This window comes from Delphinapterus leucas, chromosome 1 (genome assembly GCF_059928025.1).
Source record: "Delphinapterus leucas isolate spDelLeu-1000000601 "Yukka" chromosome 1, BTC_Dleu_Yukka2, whole genome shotgun sequence".
Classification (NCBI taxonomy): Eukaryota; Metazoa; Chordata; class Mammalia; order Artiodactyla; family Monodontidae; genus Delphinapterus; species Delphinapterus leucas.
Window position 1 is genome coordinate 94,388,980 of NC_143129.1, and position 14,222 is coordinate 94,403,201.

Below are 14,222 nucleotides of genomic sequence, written 5' to 3' on the forward strand. Positions count from 1 at the left end.
ATTACTTAAATAATCTTTATTTCTCATGCACTAGGAAAAATGGGATTGTATGAAACACTGCACTTCATAGCAAAGGCCTCGGTCCAGAACACAACACAGGGGACCAGGTGGGATCCAGGTCTGGTCAAAACTCTGGGGACCACAGCAGGGATACTGCCCTCAGGGCTGGTGGCAGATCCAGGGCCCTCCAGCTGCAATGGCGCCAGACACAGCACAGGGCAGCTGCCCCCTCCCACAGAGGCACAGGAAGCTGACACCAGGGGAGCACATGGACCAGAGGAAGGACGGTGAAAGCTGCTGGGCCGTGACTTGGCAGAGGTGCTGGTCCAGCACCTCCGGGGCCCAAGCCCAGGCAGCCAGGGCTGTGACTCAGCCAATTCTACCTGCCGCAGATCCCTGGCAGTCCGTGCCCACAACACACGTGTACAGGCCACACCTGACTGCCCCTCAGCCGCATAAGCAAGACGGAGGCCCAAACTCAAGCCCCAGCCAAAGCTCAAATTTGCCCAAGCCAGGACCCCAAGGGCCAGACCCCCACAACCATCCCTGGCTCTTGTGGACACTCAGATGCCCGCAGGACAGCCAGCCTTCAGAGGATCCTGGGACAGGTCCACCAGCAGGGCAGACCTCAAACCTGGGCCATCAGGTGCCACCCGAGCCAAGACAAGGGTAAAGCGGCTCCTGGGCGGCACAGATGCAGGTAGAGACATGCAGGACAGAACAAAGAACAGACACATGCAGAGATCACAACAGGGCGGGAGGGGTCTGAGGACAGAACGTGGTCAAGGTGCCAAGACGCGGGGGCACTGTTTGGGCCGGGCTCACTGAGGCCCCGGGCTCATGGTGATGCCCGCCTCCTCCGGGATAGTCTCCAGCATCTCGCTCTGCACGGCCTGCGTGATGAGCGCCAGCTCCTGGCACAGGGTCTCATGGCGGTAGCCCACACGGATGTCCGGCACATTGGTGCGGCGGATGTCATTGCCCTCAGGGCCCTCCTTGGTATAGTTGGGTCCCAGCCAGTGGCTCTTCACCTGAAGGGGCAGGACAGTGCACAGGGCTGCAGCCAGCTCTGAGGGGCCAGCTACCCTGGGACCTTCCCAAAATGCAGAGCAGGGGAGGAGAGGGGATGCCAAGGGGGTGCAGTACCTTGTGGGAGAAGCCACTCATGAGCACACTGTTGCGTGCCAGCTCACACATGTCGCAGGAGCTGAGCTTCCACACCTGGGTGGCGATGCTGTACTCCTCCATCAGTGGCTCCTGCACAGGCCAGGTTCCCTCAGGCGGGGGGACCGGGCCTGCCACCCGCCCCTCCCATGGACTTGCCATGAGGCATGCTGCACTCCACCAGCAGAGGGCAGCACCAGCCCCGAGACCTGCCCTGTCCGGGTGGCCTTCGTGTCCCAGGACACCCGCCCACCAGGCTGCCGACGTGTGCTGACCTTGGTGAAGTGGAACTGCAGGGGATCGTCGGTGGACAGTGAGACCATGAGGCCGCGGGACAGGTACTCAGGTAGTGGGTTCCGGTGGTAGCTGAGGAAGAGGCTGTTGTTGCTGAGTGGGGACATGGCGATGCCAATCTGGGCCAAGTAATACAGGTACTGCAGGACCGGGGCCTGGGCAGGCAACAGGGAGGGCAGGCCTGTCAGGTGGCCTCCAGACTAGGGAGGACACCTGGCTCTGGGGGTTACAGGTCACAGTGGGGGACAGGGGGCAGTCCAGGATGGGCCTGAGTTGCAGAGGGTCGGTTACAGCCAGAATCCAAGTTCGGGCCTCAGTGTGGAGGCTGGGGTCCAAGCTGGGGAGGAGGACCAGTTGCTGAAGAGGCTTGAAGGGCTGGGAGGAGGGGAGGCTGGGGTGCGGAGCCTGACCTTGCGCAGCAGCAGCCCATGCGAGATGTTCTCAGCCAGCATGAAGGCCGACACCAGATGGTGGATGGGCCCGGCCTCCCCACAGTGCGGCCTCAGCACAAACGTGTGGAAGCCCCTCTGCCTGGGGGGCGTGAAGACAGCGTCGGGTCCCAAGCCTGGCTCGCCTGGGCTCCTGAGCCCCCACCCAGTGACTTTGTGGGCCTAGGACCAGGGGGCAGGGGTAGATTCTTGGTCAGCGAGGGCTGACCCACAGAGCCCCGAGGGCAGAGAACCCATCCAATCTAAGACTGGGGCCAAGAGGTGGGTCAGAGATCTGGTGGCCCCAGCCCAGGGCAGGCCCAGAGTAAGGCCTGCTGGCTGAGAGCTGGCAGGGGAGGCAGAGACACGGCACCAGCAGAGCCCAGGAGCAGGCACCTGCGCAGGTGGTTCAGCATGGCCATGTTGACGAAGGTGTAGTACAAGTAGTAGGCATACGGTGGGTTGTCCTCCTCCACCCAAGCCTCGGGGAGGGGGCTCTCCAGGTTAAAGATGTGGTTCTCAGGCTTGGACTCGTCATCCACGCTGTCAAAGCCATCCACCTGGCACAGGACACTGGGGTCAGGTCCAGAGCCGCAGCCAGGCCTGAGGCAGTGTCCCCCCCCATACCCAGCCCTGGGCCACACCCTCACATGCTCCAAGAAGAGATGCAGCTCCGGGTGGCTGGCGGGGTGGATGGTGGCCTCGAACAGTGGCAGAAAGATGTTCTCCAGCATCTCCTGGAAGTTGGCCAGCTGGCCCTTGGTACGGTACACGTCACTGCAGGCGAGACGAGTGCACACAGGTATGTGCAGGTCAGGGCAGAATCACAGAAGCATTTTTGAGCCATATTGGGTGTGCTGGGCGGGACAGACCGTGAGTGGACCAGGGAGTCCCTCCAGTTCCAAGGGCTCGGCTGGGACAGGGGAGGGTCAGCCATCCCAGGAGGGCAGGAGGAGGCCCTGGCCTCTTGACCTCTGCCCCCACGTTCCCTCCCACTCCAAGGGACACTCACAAGAGGCGGGGCACCTGCACAAGCCAGCGCACGTTGGGAGAGTGTACACGGTGTATGACGGCCCAGTGCGCCAGCTTGTCCCACTCGTCCCTTGAGCGCCCGTAAATGGAGAGCCGCAGCTCCGCATTCTGGTATTTGCTCTCCTCCAGGTCCGACATCACCTCCTGGGACGTGTGAGGCAACTGTCACCCTCAGGCTTCTCACCCGTCCCTGTCTTCGTGCCCACCAGGTGTGCTCAGTCAGACCCCTTCATGCCTCTCACCCACCTTCCCCACCCACCTATGCAAGCCCCCAGCTACCCAGTCAGGGAGGGCTGCCGCAGGCCGACGCTGCCCCTCCCTATACGTGGGCCCTGGCAGCCCCTCCTCCCTACCTTGATGATGTGAGCAAAGTACTTCCCAGAAACCCTGTTGTCGGTCTTGATGAAGATCTCTCGGAGCACAGACTCCCCAATAGGGTTATATTTGGCATTGAACTTGTCAAAGCGATGGAAGGTGTTCCTGTCCTGGGGGAGAAGGGCAGGCCCAAGTCACCCCTGACCCCTGGCCTGCACACTGGCTCAGCCCCTCAGCCCCTCTACCACTGGGACGGACCGCGTGCACGTCGAGCGTGTCCACACTCAGGTCGTAGGCAGTGAGATTCATGCTCTCGAAGACCTCCCGCAGCGTCTGCTCGCGACCCTGCTCCATGTGCACGATCTCCTCCAGGTGCCGCTTCATCGCCCGTTTGATGAAGCGCAGCAGATGCTTCTGGTTCATGCAGGACGAGGCATGGATGTGCGTGTCCACCTGGGGGGGAACGGGGACTGCTGGGTCCACGGGAGGCCAGGACAGTCCGGAGCCTGGGCGGTGGGATGGGAGAGGACTCTTCAAACTGGATGCTGGGTGGGGACCCAGGCCCTGGAGGGGGAGGCTGGGCAGAGGTGCAGGGTCAGGCTTGGGGGTGAGGACCCACCTTGCGGATGTTGTAGAAGTCTCGGTGGGGCACCTTCTTCTGGGCGGCCAGCTCCTTCATCTCATTGAGCAGCACGTGCATCTGGAACTTAGAGCTCAGGTACTGCAGCCGACGGTAACAGAATGACTTTCTGGGCAGAAGGGGAAGCAGGCAGGGGCTCAGGCCCGCAAGGAAGCACCTGGGAGGGCCTGGGTAGCAGAGCAGAGGGAGGAAGCAGGAAGGTGCAGGCCTGAGGCTGCCAAGGGGGCAGCAGATGACGGGAAAATCTAGGACTCGGTGACTGAAAGGGTGGGAGACTGGGTGACAGGTGTCTGGGGCAGGGCTGGGGCTGGAAGAATCCGGGCTGGGAGGGGAGCCGAGTGTCTGGTACGGGCACAGACTCACATGGGGCCATTGATAATCAGAGCCATCAGCACATTGACATCTGCCACAAATTCCTGCAGGTCGGGGTACGGCAGCTCCACCTCTGAGCAGCTGGCGTGTAGGGGGAGCTTGAGTGAGGAGAGCAAGCCAGGCCCTGTGGGCCCTCCCGAGCCGATGCAGCCCGCCACAGCTTCGCCCCCAGAATGCCCCACGCCCCTCTTACTGCTCATCGGGTTCCCTGCGGGTGTAGACGTGAACCACGCCCTGCACCATGCGCAGACCCAAGCCCAGGTCCCCCGGCATGGTGCTCGGCTCACAGTGCTCATACGGGTGCTGCTCCAGCGCAGGGGGGTGCACTGGGGCATCTGCAGGGGTGAGAAGGGTGGAGTCAGGGCCAGGCCTCTTCCAGGCCACCTGCTGCCTGGCCCAGAAGCCCCAGCAGGACAGCTCCTGCCCCTGCCTCCACCCCCGCATGCCAAGAGGCTGGAATGAACTCGGGTGTGGGAAAAAGCAGGCAGGCTGAGGTTCTTGGGCACCAAGCTCAGGGAGCCTGGGATACCAGGGCACTTGGAGTAGGACAGGGATGGGGGATCCCACCAGCGGACACAGGGGTGTCCGGGCCCTGCTCATAGGTCCGTGTCTCCAGAGGCTTCTCGGCCAGCTGCTGCAGGTACCGGCGGGTGGTGGGGCAGAAGCTCTGCAGCGACAGGGCCATGTACTTCTCCCGGATGAAGAGTGCCCGCACCACGCTCTTGGCTGCGTCCAGCAGGTCTGTGAATGGCACCTGGAGACGGGGAATCACTCTCCTTGATCCCAGTCCCAGACCCAGACCCGACTCACCCTCACCTCTTCCCTGGGCCTTGAGCCCAGAAACCCTCAGACCATTCTGCTCTCAGCACAGCAACTAGCTTCCAGCCAGACCCTCTGCCCCTCCAGCTTCAAGAAAGAGAAACACCCTCTCTGGCCTCTACCCCCAGCTGCCCAGACTCGGGGAGCCCACCAGGATCCAGGGGACGGGGACACTCACCCCACACTTCTCCTCCCCGGAGATGGTGACCCGCTGAAATTCCCGCTCTAGCACCACATCTCGCTCCCACAGGCCCCGGTCGCCCTGCCCGTCATGCTGCTCCTTGTAGAGCCTACAAGTGGAGGGTACGAGGGAGGGGCTGGAGACAGCAGTGGGACAGGCCCCAGCCCTGCATCCCCCGTACCCCTCTGCCCTCCTCACTGGAGGTCCGAGTCACTGTCTGTCTTCAGGAAATCTTGCTTGGCCCGAAGCAGGATGTCCGGCTCCAGCCTAGAGGTGAGAGGAGTGAGAGGTCAGGCAGCTGAGGAGGCCCTTGCTCCCAGGTGCCTGCACTGTCCTAGGTGCCGTGCATGTGGTGTCACCTGTGGTCCTCACAGGGATGTAGAACCCTATGCCGTGGGTGCGGCTCTTGCCCCACATCAGAGATGAGAAAGCACACCCAGAAGTTAAGCAACATGTTCCAGGCCACGCTGGTGGGTAGAAGACGGAACCAGAACCCAGCAGCCTGACTCCAAAGCCTATGCTTCACACCAGTTCGCTGCGCCGCCTCCCCAGGCGGCCCCAGAGGGAGGACTGCTTGGAAGAGAAGAGAGATGGGGCTCTGAAAGCATCCGGATGGAGACAGAGGGATGCTGGGCAAACTGTCCTGTGTCCCTCCCCCCAGCCCCACGCTTCCTGTGCTCCCCACCCCAGGGCCGCCTGGCTGTGCCCCCCACCCCAGGGCCGCCTGGTTGTGCCCCCCACCCCATGGCTTGCCCCCTGAGGTGGCCTGTCTGGCTCTGAACCTGGGGGCTTACTTGACATCCTGGCTGATCTGCCGCTCCAGGCGCTGCCGCCGCTCCTCCAGCTGCTCGATGGGGCTCTCCTCCGGGAACTCGTATGGGGCGCTGCGTAGCTCACTCTCAGCCAGGGAGCGGCTGAACAGCTCCTGGTGGGAGGGAAGGAAGGGTCAGTGTGGCCTAGCCATCAGAGTCTGGGGCTGGGGTGAGGGCACAGGAGCTGGGGGTACCTGGTACAGGCTAGGGGATCAGGGCACAGCCAAGCGTGAAGTAAAGGGACAGGTGAGGTGGAGAAGGGGTGAGGGGAGCAAAGACTAGGCATGGCGGCAGTGATGGGGGGACACAGGGTGCGGTGCCAGGCGATACCTCGGCGATCTCCTTGCATTTGCCATCCATAGACGTGCGCAGGTCGAGCGGGAAGTGCTTGAGGCAGGGGGCAGGGCCTGGCAGGGATCGGGCAGACTGCAGCGGAGGGGCCCCCAGCCCACCCCGAGCCTCTGTGGAGACAGTGATGCAGGGTCAAAGGGTGAAGGGCAGGGCCTGGGTGCACTGGAAGCCCTGGGCCCCTGCCTGCCCCAGGCCAGCCCCGGAGAGAGGCCAGTCACCCCTCAGAGGCTGAGGAGTGAGCCCGCATGTGGACCTCACCTGCAGTCTGGCACGGGGACCCCTCACCCATTCCAGGCTCATGGGTGGGGCCACGAGTCTGCCCCTAGAACAAGTGGATTCATTCACCCCAGGAATAAAAATCTGAATCCTGGACTAGGGGCCACCCCATCAGGCCATGAGAGAACCTCCATGTGAGTACCTGCTACAGGCAGGCACCCACGTGTCCATGTACACACGTATACACACACACACACACACACACACACACTCCCCACCCCCCCTCTCTCCAGGCGCTCATTAAGGCCACACCAGCGATGCCAAGTGCACAGCTTCCAGGGCAGCCAGTCCAGGATCAGACCTGCCTCTGGACCAGCAGATCCCCCTCTCAAGGGCCAGGGTCTGCGCCTGATACCCTAGACCTACAAAGCCCGGGGAAGCCACAGCTGCCACTCAGCTCTGACCTGGGGACCAGCCTTCAAGGGAAGAGGAAGAGAGGAAGTGGAGGACCTGGTTGGCAGCAGGAACCCTACCTCCTCCCTAGAGGCCTGCCCTCTCCCCCAGGACCCCAGGGCTGCCAAGATGTGGACTGGCCCCAGCCTGCCCCTCCCACTGCTGGCTGCCCCTCCAAAGGGAGCTGCCACAAACAGTCTGCGCCACTCAGAGGCCCCAGGATCTGGGCCGGAGGCCCTGGGGAAGGGAGTATCAGAAGCCAGAGTCTCTCTCCACGGAAGGAAGAATTCCTCAGCTTCCAACAGGAGGCTGGCACTAAAGGCCTTGAAGCTGATAGTCTAGAGAGGCTGCCTGAGCTCCCAGCCCACCCCAGAGGACCCTCCCTGGGCTCCCCAGCCCCACCCTCCCAGCAGGAAGCTCTCCCAGTCAGCCGTGGGGGGTACTCCCCTCCAGCACCCTCCTTTTCCCTCTCCACTGTGGCTCAGGATGGACTAGAGGCTCTACCAGGCAGCATGCCTTGAAGTCTCTGGGCCCACTTCCCAACACCCCAGAGTCCTGTCCTAAGGCTGGACAAAAAGAAGAGGGGGTGCCTGCCCCAGATCCAGGACCTAGCCCGCCCTCGCCCTGGTGCCTGCCTGGGCCTTACCTGCAGTCAGGCAGCGCCGGCCAGCAGCCCTGTGCCCCTTGCCCGCCTGTTTGCTGAGTGGAGCTGCAGCCAGTCCCCCAGGACAGCTCAGGGGCCGGCACGGGCTGTACCAAGTGCAGCTGCATGCAGGGGAGACCCTGGGATGACGGCAAGCAGGGGACTGGGGAAGCTCAGGGGAGTAAAGAAGTCAAGGGAAGGAGTATCAGAGTTGGGAGATAAGAGGAACCCCCAAACTGAACAGGCCCTTAACCTCTACAGTGCCAGGGCCCAGTCCAAAGTGGGGCCCCCAAGGGGGTGGAGCAGGGCAGGCTGTTATGGGCAGGGCAGGCTGGCAGGGAAGGGACAAGCCTCCTTAAAATGCAGTGCCCTAGGGGATAGTGTGTAGGGCCTGGCTAGGCAAAGAGTAGGAGGGGACGAGCAGCCCTCCTCACCTCCATACCCAACAGCCCCAGGCCAGCTTCCTCTGCCCAATGGCCTTGTTTGGCTCACCACTGCCCTCTGGGCCCCTGACTACGGGGTCTCTTGGGAGAGACAGGGCCCCTGCTGGGGAGAGGAACTGGCTGGCAGCCGGGGTAGAGGCTTGGTCCAGGAAAGGACCAGTTACGGAGCTTCCCTGTTGCCCAGGGGACTGGTTCATGGCCCCCTAGACCTCCAGCCCCTGTCCAAGCCTATCGTTGGGGACAGACTGCCCAGGAGAAGAGGTTCAGAAGTGGGACTAGAATTTGGAGGACTTGAGTCAGACTCTGTTCCCAATTACTGGCAAGTCTCTACCTTCCGGAGGCTTCAAGTCTGCCTATAATGGGGTGATAAGGGGTCCTGCCCTGCCTAGCCACAGCTGCTATAAGGCACACAGAGATACGGCTCTGCAAGATAGTTCTGGAAAGTACCATCATCTGTGATTATGAACTCCTGGGACCCTCCAAACACTCCCCACATGCAGTCCCACCCACTGGGGGCAGGGGGAGCTTCTGGGCCCAGCGTAGGCCAAGGCAATGAGCAGTGAGGGTGTGAAGAGAACAGAATTGGCAGGGTGGGAACACTGTCTCTTACTTGGAAGAGGGCAGAGCAGAAAGCGGAAGGAAGATGGGCACCAGCTCTGCCCTCAGAGTGTTAAGACAAAGCCTAAGGCCCTTGCTTCCCCCAAGAACCCTGACCCTACACGGCTCCTCCCCACTTCTAACCCCCTCCAGAGAGACTGACCACAGACCTCCAGGGCTGGTGTGTATCGGGTCAGCAGAACTGAGTCAAAGGCCCTAATCTCAACCACCTCTCCTAGCAGGGTGACCCAGGGTCTCCACAGAAATGCTGGGGTGACCAGGACAGGTTCTGGCACGCAGAGCCATCCCCCCAGCCTGCCAAGCCACCACACAGGGCTGCCAGGGTTCACTAGAGGGGACAGACAGGCAATAACCTCCACACTTCCTGAGGCCAGGTCTAGAAGACCCAGCTGCCTGCTGGTCCCTTCTCCCAGAGTCTGTGCTACAGTACCACACCCACACCCACATACACACACACACACACACACACACACACACACACACACACACACGGCGTGGGGAGGGGTGGTCAAAAGCCAGAGGGGGCTACTCCCTAGCCATTCCCACCAACTCCAAGATTCTTGTCAACCTGTCTACCCACTTGACCAGAGCCCCTCACTCACTGCCAAGGCTGCCCTGGCAGGCAGAGAGGTACCCAAGGCTTTGACCCCCAAGAATCAGATGTTCCCACCATGTGACCAACCCAAGGTATACAGATCTAGCCTCAGGGGACACACCCTCTGGAGGCACAGACCTGTTCCCTGGGCACAGAGAACACAGACCCTCAGGCCAATACAGAACTCAGGCCAGCATCTTCAGTAGCATAAGAAAACCAGGAGGTAGGCACACGCAAAATCAGGCTACAAGTACAGACAGGTGCTCCGGGGGTGGGGGCACTGGCTTGACCTGGTCACCAAAGTGGGGGTGGTCTTCCCTTAGCCACAGGCCTGGGAGCAGCGGACGGCAGGTAGCTATCCCTCAGCAAGCACGGACCCAGACAGCCGAGCCCTCAGGGCGATGGGCACAGCTGCACCACGCTGCAAGATCCAAACGGTGCAGAGATGGCTACAGGAGTGGGAGCCGAACCAAAGGGTGCAGGAGAACACGCAGGCCGGCAGCGGCCCCAGCCTGAGCCCCCGCACGGGCCCAGCCCAAGGACACCCCATACTTCTGAGGAAGCTCACAAGACAGATCAGGAATGAACAAACTGCAAACAATAGATACAGTTGAGCCCCTAGACCCCGGATGCCGGGCGGCAATAAGTATGCCTTAACATCAGACCCCCAGTAAGGGGGTTCAAGATCTAGGATCCTAGAAAGAGTAACTAACTGCAAGAGGACAGCCTGAGCCTGCCTGGTAAAGGCACAGACACCAGCAGTGTGGCCAGTCTGCAAACTAGTCAGTCCCACACATCCCCCACTCCATTCACACACACTCCACATGCAAACAGTCTTAGCACATCCACACGCTGACACGTGTGCAAATACACTCTTGCTGCACCCACACCCATGCCCACTCCTCGTTACAGAGGACAGCATCCCCGACACAGAACCCTGTCACCCTCCACCCCACCTCCCTCCCCACACCACCTCCCAAGCCAGCTGTCCCTGGGAAGGGGACAAGGGTCACCACTGCAGAGAAGGTGCAGGAGAAGCCCCCCTCCTGAGGGGACCAGTGGCCTGGGCGAGAGGTAGGGGCAGAGCCAGCCTGAGGCCAGGAAGCACACACTCACCTGGTACTGCAGAGGAAGCCTGTAGGCTGGCCCGCTTCTTAAAGGGATATTTGGCCTTGGATTTGCCGGGACCAGATGAATAGGATGCCATGGCTCCGGCCGCAGAGACGGCGGGGGGGTAGTCTGAGCCGCACCAGCTGGGCCTGGCTCTGCCACATCCAACCCCTTCCTCTGCCCCGCCCCCAGCGGGAGTGACTGATGCAGGAAGCAGAGGCCCCGCAGGCGGAAGAGGCCCTGGCCATGATTTCTGATGTTGTCTAGGCAACCTCAGGAGGGGGGGCCTCCATCCCTGCCCCTTTAACCCTCCCTTCCTCTCCTCAGTCCGCCGGAGTTACACGGATGGTCGTGTCACTTGTTTCCTCACTTCCCCTGGGGGGTGGAAGTGAGGAAACAAGATGGAGAAGGGCCAGCCCCAGCACTCCACGAAGCCCTCAGGAGCCCCTTGCCCCTTGCCCCTTGCCCCTTGCCAGGGCTCTGGAGCAAAAGGGTCAAAGTCCAGGCTAACTGGTCCAGCCAGCCAGGCAGAAAACAAATAGTAATAGAGAGGGATCCAGTGCAAGCACACCCCAAGCTCAGAACACTTTCCTCTCAAGGCCAGCGGATTCCATGAAAATCCAGCCCCTCTGGATTTTTTTCCTCGTCTGACCCCCGGCCCCAGGGGTAGCCCAGCTCGGAGAGGACGGGGTAGAACTGAGAATCCCAGCCCAGTAGGGAGGAGCCTGTCTTGGGAAAATTCCACTGTCCACAGAAGCTACCCTCTAGGAAGGCAGGGAGGCCAGGAGTCAGGGGCTTCTCTGGGGTCTGGGCAAGAGACCCCAGCGGCTTCTGACTTTGCCTTCTGTCTTTCCACACTCAGGCTCTGCTCTCCAGGCGCTCCCCGGGAGGAGCTGTCCGCCTTCTGTAGGTCTGCAGGCTGTGCCCACCCTCTTGTCACCCTGGACACTGCACTTCTCTGTCCCAGAGACCCTGCCCTCCTTCACACGCGCACACACTCACCTGAGGCCATGCTGCCCGAGCCCTGAGGGGTACCGGGAAGTCTGCTCTCCAGGGTCTGCAAAGCCGGGAAGCCCGGTCGCTAGGGACGGGAGAAGGGCTGGGATCCAGACCCCGGCAAGTCGCTCCAAGGGCCCCTGCCCTGGCACTGATATGGGAGAAGTAAGACAGTCTTTCAAAATTGCTGGCTGTAGGGAGGCGGACCCCTGCCGACCCGGGCCGCTGCACTGGCCTTGTAGACCCCGGCGTCCCGACCCCCAGCCCCGCACTCCAGAGGCGGGCAGGCCACGTGCTCCCCAGAGAGCGGGACCCGGAACTCGTCTGGGCTTCTCTCCACACTTTCTGGGTATTCGGGTTGGACTCGGGTAACTGGACTGTGGTGGAGTCACGCAACAGGTACAACCCCACTGAAACCTCGCCAGCGCCGGCGCGCTTCTCCGCAGCCCCAGGCCCCGCCAAGTCCGTGGCCCCGCCCCTGCTCGGGCCCTCCCCCGCCAAGTCGGCCCCGGCCCCGCCCCCGCCATTTTTTCCTCTTCCCGGCGCCACGTGGGCAGCCGACACTCAGCATCCGCCCCGCAGCGTCTTGGGCAAGGACTGTGCGTCAGCTTCCTCACCAGTAAAGCGAGATGGGGTAATCGCAGTACCTCACTCAAAGGGGTTATTGTGAGGATGAAACGTTAGGCACCTTTGCATGATACCTGGCACAAAGCCAGTGCCCAATAAAAGATAGCTATTATTATTGTGCCAAGGTTCTCTTTTAGCAGAAGTCCTTCCCGGCAGGCGTAGCTAGGCAGGGTGTGTCCTGCAATTCTGACTCCCCTTCCCACATTTATTTCTGTATTTGTTGGTCAAGAGCTTAGGCTCTGTAGCCAGTGTGGTTCAATTCCAGACTCCACCTACTTCCTGACTGCCACTGGGAATGTTAACTTCTCTGTGCTTCTATTTCCTCTATAAAATGAGTGTTAGAGACCCCACTTTATATGGTAGTTGTTAGGATAAATGAACTAATATAAGTTAAGTGCATGGCTTGTAGTTACTACTCAGTTAATGTTCAGTAATATCATTGCTGTGCTTTGGCCTTGGTCCCCTGTTGACACTCTCAGAGGTTGATTCACCTTGCAGTCTATAAAGAAGGGGTGCTGGGCTATTTTGGGGACTGCAGATACCCCACACAACCAGAACCCCCACTCCCAAGTGGCAGAGAATCCTACTTAAAGGAAACGTGGGAGAAAGGCCCTATAACGTCACTGCACATAATTAAACGTATTAGCAGCTATTAGTCTATTCCTGTGTCTCTACCTTGCGGGAGCCCTTTGCCCCCACACCCAGTTGTACTAATGCTGTTTGTTCAGCTCCTCCCAGTTCTCACCACCTCAACCAAATTCCTTCCCGAACTCTGCTTCCTCCCCTCCTCCCCAGACTGGATTGTGGACCCTGAACCCTATTCCCTACCTGCACCTGGTGTTGCCTCCATTGATCCCTGCCTACTTACTGCTCTTCATCCTGGACAAACTCAAAAAACCATGGCCTCCGTAAACATGGGGGGGTGGGGCGGGAAACTTCACCTCACAAAGAATCAATAAAACTAAAAAGAGAACAAGGAGATACCATGTTCACCCATCAAATTAGCAAAGATTAAAGGAAAAAAAAATCCTAAAGCAGGGAAGGGGGTAGTGAGATGGGACACACACATATCCTACTGGTGGTCGTAAAAAACACTGATACAATCTTTCTGAAAGCCATTTGGCAATGTCTACTCAAGAGTCTTAAAAAGGTTCGTATTATCTGATCCAGTAATTCCACTTCCAGGAAATTGTTCTTCTAAAAAGCGCTGCAAGAAAAATATGCACAAAATTGTTCATAACTGCAATGTTTATCACATAGAAAGGTTGGAAACTTAAAGGTCCAACAATAGGAAAATGTTTAAATTATGTCATATGTATACAATGAAATACAACCATTAAAAATTGTTCTTGAAGAATCTCTTAATAAGGTGAAAATGTTTACAATGTAAAGTTAGGTGAAAAAAATGGATGCACAAATCTGTACATACAGTATGACCCTAATTATGTGACATATATGCATAGAAAACAAACACATCAAAAAGTGTAACAAATGATTATCGGTGAGTGGTGGAATTATGGCTTATATTTCTTTTCCTCTTTATACTTATTTGCATTTTAAAAACTGTCTACAATGCATATCCATGATTTTTATAATCAAGGAAACGGAAAGCAACAAAAGTCTATAAAAATCTGTAATAGCCTCCACATCCCACCTAGTTAAGACTCTCCTATGTCTTAACCCTGGACTAAATTAGTCTTGGGGCCTTTAGGAATTTTGAGGCTGTTGGGCTCTCAACATTGAATAATAAAATAAATCTCAAAATTAAAAATCAAGTCCCAGGCAACCACGTAGAAGGTCATCTATATTCTGATACAATACAAAATTTGACATAACTTTAAAGGGTGCTATCTTGCATTGGGCCAGGTCTTTTTAGGATTCCCCCTTAATCCAGACCTACCTACCTGTTTACCTACCTAACCAGCCCATAGGTGGCAATTCGGGCCCTCCACCCTACCTAGGAAAACCAGTTCACTAGTCCCTTCATGCTCCTCCCTCATCCCATCTACAACACACCCTTCACCCTGTAACCCTCCCCTATTTCTAGACTTTCAGTATGCTGTCCCTGCTAGGAAGTCTGCCGTGATTACAGCTAAGCCGCTATCTCCCCACC

The 14,222-nt window shown here is 59.0% G+C and overlaps 1 protein-coding gene across 5 annotated transcripts; it reads right to left on the reverse strand.

Moving 5' to 3' along the window:
* Position 1: 1 nt before the first annotated feature.
* AMPD2 (adenosine monophosphate deaminase 2) lies at positions 2 to 11,622 on the reverse strand. Of its 5 annotated transcripts, none has more exons than XM_089918436.1 (18): positions 11,489 to 11,622; positions 6,388 to 6,518; positions 6,040 to 6,170; positions 5,444 to 5,512; positions 5,243 to 5,354; positions 4,813 to 4,999; positions 4,439 to 4,580; positions 4,237 to 4,326; positions 3,853 to 3,982; positions 3,492 to 3,686; positions 3,272 to 3,403; positions 2,899 to 3,062; positions 2,531 to 2,663; positions 2,283 to 2,446; positions 1,869 to 1,989; positions 1,440 to 1,613; positions 1,147 to 1,257; positions 2 to 1,031 (listed from the first exon to the last, which is right to left on the reverse strand). In XM_089918436.1, the coding sequence occupies exons 1-18, from the start codon at positions 11,496 to 11,498 to the stop codon at positions 822 to 824; spliced, it is 2,406 nt and encodes an 801-aa protein (XP_089774562.1). In that variant the 5' UTR covers positions 11,499 to 11,622; the 3' UTR covers positions 2 to 821. The 5 variants fall into 5 exon arrangements, 4 of the variants coding, with proteins under 4 accessions (XP_089774562.1, XP_089774553.1, XP_022439842.1 ...); XM_089918427.1 differs by lacking the exon at positions 11,489 to 11,622 and adding an exon at positions 10,493 to 11,450; XM_022584134.3 differs by lacking the exon at positions 11,489 to 11,622 and adding an exon at positions 10,493 to 11,449 and having other exon boundaries at positions 2,537 to 2,663.
* Between the last annotated feature and the right edge of the window lie 2,600 nt (positions 11,623 to 14,222).

Coding starts and splice junctions, on each gene's coding strand:
- AMPD2 (XM_089918440.1), bottom strand. CDS start 7,848: ATGCAGCTGCACTTGGTACAGCCCGTGCCGGCCCCTGAGCTGTCCTGG. Junction 4,581..4,812: donor GGACACCCCTGTGTCCGCTG/GTGGGATCCCCC, acceptor TCACCCCTGCAG/ATGCCCCAGTGCACCCCCCT. Junction 3,063..3,271: donor ACTTTGCTCACATCATCAAG/GTAGGGAGGAGG, acceptor CACACGTCCCAG/GAGGTGATGTCGGACCTGGA.